The sequence below is a fragment of the Pelecanus crispus genome, chromosome 9 (assembly GCF_030463565.1).
Source record: "Pelecanus crispus isolate bPelCri1 chromosome 9, bPelCri1.pri, whole genome shotgun sequence".
Taxonomy (NCBI): domain Eukaryota; kingdom Metazoa; phylum Chordata; class Aves; order Pelecaniformes; family Pelecanidae; genus Pelecanus; species Pelecanus crispus.
Genome location: NC_134651.1, coordinates 1171052 through 1174127, shown reverse-complemented (window position 1 = coordinate 1174127; position 3076 = coordinate 1171052). Strand labels below are relative to the sequence as shown.

The window sequence follows — 3076 nt, the reverse complement described above, 5'->3', positions numbered from 1 at the left end:
CGCACGCCTAAAAAAATTGTGCAGATTTGTAACATTTTCACAGCTGATTTAAAAAAAACAGACACACAAACGAACAAAAAAAACCCCAAACAACCAACCAACCACAAAACCAAAACGGGAAAAACCAACACGCTACCACTCTCCTGCAAACTCCCATCCGATACAGCAGGTAAACAAAATAGAGAATTATTTCACGAAATCATCAGCAGACGCTTTCTGGCACCCCACACTGTATTGGCATCAGTGTTCGAAGTTAGAAGTCCCAGTTCTGATGTGCAACTCCCCGGGCCGGGCGCCCCGGCCCCACCGCCCAGCTTTGCATAGCGCTCCTCGGGGCGGGGGCTCGGGGGGCTCGGGGGGCTCGGGGGGCTCGGGGGGCTCGGCCCCGCTCCCGCCGCGTCTCCTCCGTGGGCTTCGCCGCGCCGGGCGGGCACCGCTCCTCGCCGAACCCTGCCTCCCCCGCGGGGCGGGAAAGCTGCAACGAGCACGACCGGACGACACGTACATGCCGCAAAAAAGCCACATTTCCAACACGATACCCCCCCACCACCCCTCCCCCGATTTTTTTTTTTTTCCTCTCCTCGTCTTCTTTTTTTTTTTTTTTTTTCTCCTTTTTTATGTGTGTGTTTCGTGTTTGTCTGTGGCGGCTGCCGAGCTCGGCGCGCTCGCCCCGCCGCTCGCCCCGGCCGGGACGCGGAGCCGCCGCCGCCGCCTCTCCCGCCGCGTCCCCGCAGCCAGCCCCGGGCCGCCGCCGCCCTCAGAGGATGGCGCAGGAGGAGCAGCACTGCTCGTCCCCGTTGGGCTGCGAGGCGTAGTTCATCTGCCTGACGATCTCCGCGAAGAGCTCGTCCACCGAGGCTTTGTTTTTGGCCGAGGTCTCCATGAAGGGGCAGCTCCACTCCTCGGCCAGGGCTTTGCCCTCCCCGAAGGAGACCTCCCGCTCGCCCTCCAGGTCCACCTTGTTGCCCACCAGGATCATGGGCACCCTCTCGTACCTCTTCACCCGGATGATCTGGTCCCGCATGGGCTTGATGTCCTGGAAGCTCTGCTGGTTCACCAGGCTGTAGACCAGGATGAAGCCCTGCCCGTTCTTGATGTAGAGGTCCCGCATGGAGGCGAACTGCTCGGTGCCCGCCGTGTCCAGGATCTCCAGCACCGACGGCGAGGAGTCCACCTCGATCTCCTTGCGGTAGAAGTCCTCGATGGTGGGGTCATACTTCTCGATGAAGGAGCCCGTCACGAACTGGACGGTGAGGGCGGACTTGCCCACGCCGCCCGAGCCCAGCACCACCACCTTGTACTCCCGCATGGCTCCCGGCGCGCCGCCTCCCTCGCCTCCCGCTCGGGGCTGCCGCTTCCCTCCCGCCCCGGCGGCGGGCGGAGAGAGGGAGCTGGGGGGCAGAGGGAGGGAGGGAGCCGGGGGGGGCCGGGGGAGGGGCGCGCACGCCCGGCCGGGCGCTCACTGGCGCCGCGCAGGGCCCGCCGGGGCGGGGAAGGGGCGGCCGCGCCTCACGGAGCCGCGCCGGGCCAGCCCCGTCGCCGGGCAGCGCCGCGCCCCGGAGGGGGCGGGCGCCGGGCCCTGCTGGGCGGCTGCGCGGGGGGGGGGGGGGGGAGGCGGCGGCGGCTGAGGAGGAGGAGGAGGAGGAGGAGGAAGCGGAGGGCGGCTGCGCTGCCGCCGCTACCCCGCCGCCCCGGCCCAGCGGCGGGAGGGCGCTGCCGCGGCCCATGGCGCCCCGCGGCCCGCCCCGGCCCATTGGCTCCGGCCCGCCGCCGCCGCCCGCCCTCATTGGCTCCGGCCCGCCGCCGCCCGCTCCCATTGGCTCCCCCGCGCAGCGCCCCGCCCCGCCCGCCCGGAGCCGGGGCGCAGCCCCCGCTCCTCCTGCGCCCGCCTGAGGGGCGGCCGGCCGCGGCAATGGCGGGCACCGTGTCCCGACTGAGGGGCGGCGGGCCCTGTGTCGCGCCTGAGGGGCGGCCGGCTGCGGCAATGGCGGGCACCGTGTCCTGACTGAGGGGCGGCGGGCCCCGTGTCGCGCCTGAGGGGCGGCGGGCCCCGTGTCGCGCCTGAGGGGCGGCCGGCCGCGGCAATGGCGGGCCCCGTGTCCCGACTGAGGGGCGGCGGGCCCTGTGTCGCGCCTGAGGGGCGGCCGGCCGCGGCAATGGCGGGCACCGTGTCCTGACTGAGGGGCGGCTGGCCCCGTGTCGCGCCTGAGGGGCGGCCGGCCGCGGCAATGGCGGGCCCCGTGTCCTGACTGAGGGGCGGCCGGCCGCGGCCGTGGCGGGCCCCCTCAGCAGCGGGGCGGGCTCACCCGCCGCGGGCGGGCCCCGCTGCCCCCAGCATGCCGGGCAGGCGAGCGGCGGGGTCCCGCGGCCGGCACGGAAATGGGAGGAGGGCGGTGGGCGCGGCGGCCCCGCTGCCCCCTCATGGGCGGGGGGCACGGCCCGGTGGTCTCCGCACCGCGGGCCCCGCCGGCCCTCACGGGGGACGAGGCGCCTCCCGCAGCCGGTGCCAGGGCCTGTGGCCGGGCAGCCCGCGGGCGCTCGGTGCCGCTCCTGAGCCCGCGGAGGCAGCGGGGGGGGAGCCGCTGCCGAGGCCGGGGCCTCCCACCCTGCCCGGGAGGGCCTGGCGGCACCGGGGTCCCCGAGCAGCCCCCTCAGCCCTCCCCGGCGCCTCTCTGCCCGGATGGCTCTGCAGGCTGAAGCTGCCCGCCGGGGAAAACCGGCCCTGGTTGGAAAACCGGCCCGCGGCTGGGCTGGGGCCGGCTGGCCTGTCCGCCTGCGGCAGCCCCCTGAGCGCGGAGGCCGTGGCAGCTCCTGAGCAGCCCCTTTCAGGGCACCCCAGCTTCTGCCTTCTCCCCGCCCGTCTGTCCGCAGCCGGGGCCGGTGATTTTTCAGGCTGAAGGTGTGGCAGCTGCCAGATGTTGATGCTGTTTGTGCTTGGTGGCCTGCAAACAGCAGTTCAGCCTGGTGGGGTTGACTCATGGGGATGGGCTGTTTGCTGCTGTTTGTAGAAGTGGTTCCTTGGACTTTCTATCAATCAGGCATTCCCTTCTCAAGAAGATATCATTAGTTATTTTGG

At 71.4% G+C, this 3076-nt stretch overlaps 1 protein-coding gene across 1 annotated transcript; it reads right to left on the bottom strand.

Annotated features, from left to right (window-relative positions):
* Positions 1-757: 757 nt before the first annotated feature.
* On the bottom strand, positions 758-1333 carry RAP2B (RAP2B, member of RAS oncogene family). Its single transcript, XM_075716377.1, has one exon. The coding sequence runs from the start codon at positions 1307-1309 to the stop codon at positions 758-760; it is 552 nt and encodes a 183-aa protein (XP_075572492.1). The 5' UTR covers positions 1310-1333.
* Positions 1334-3076: the final 1743 nt, after the last annotated feature.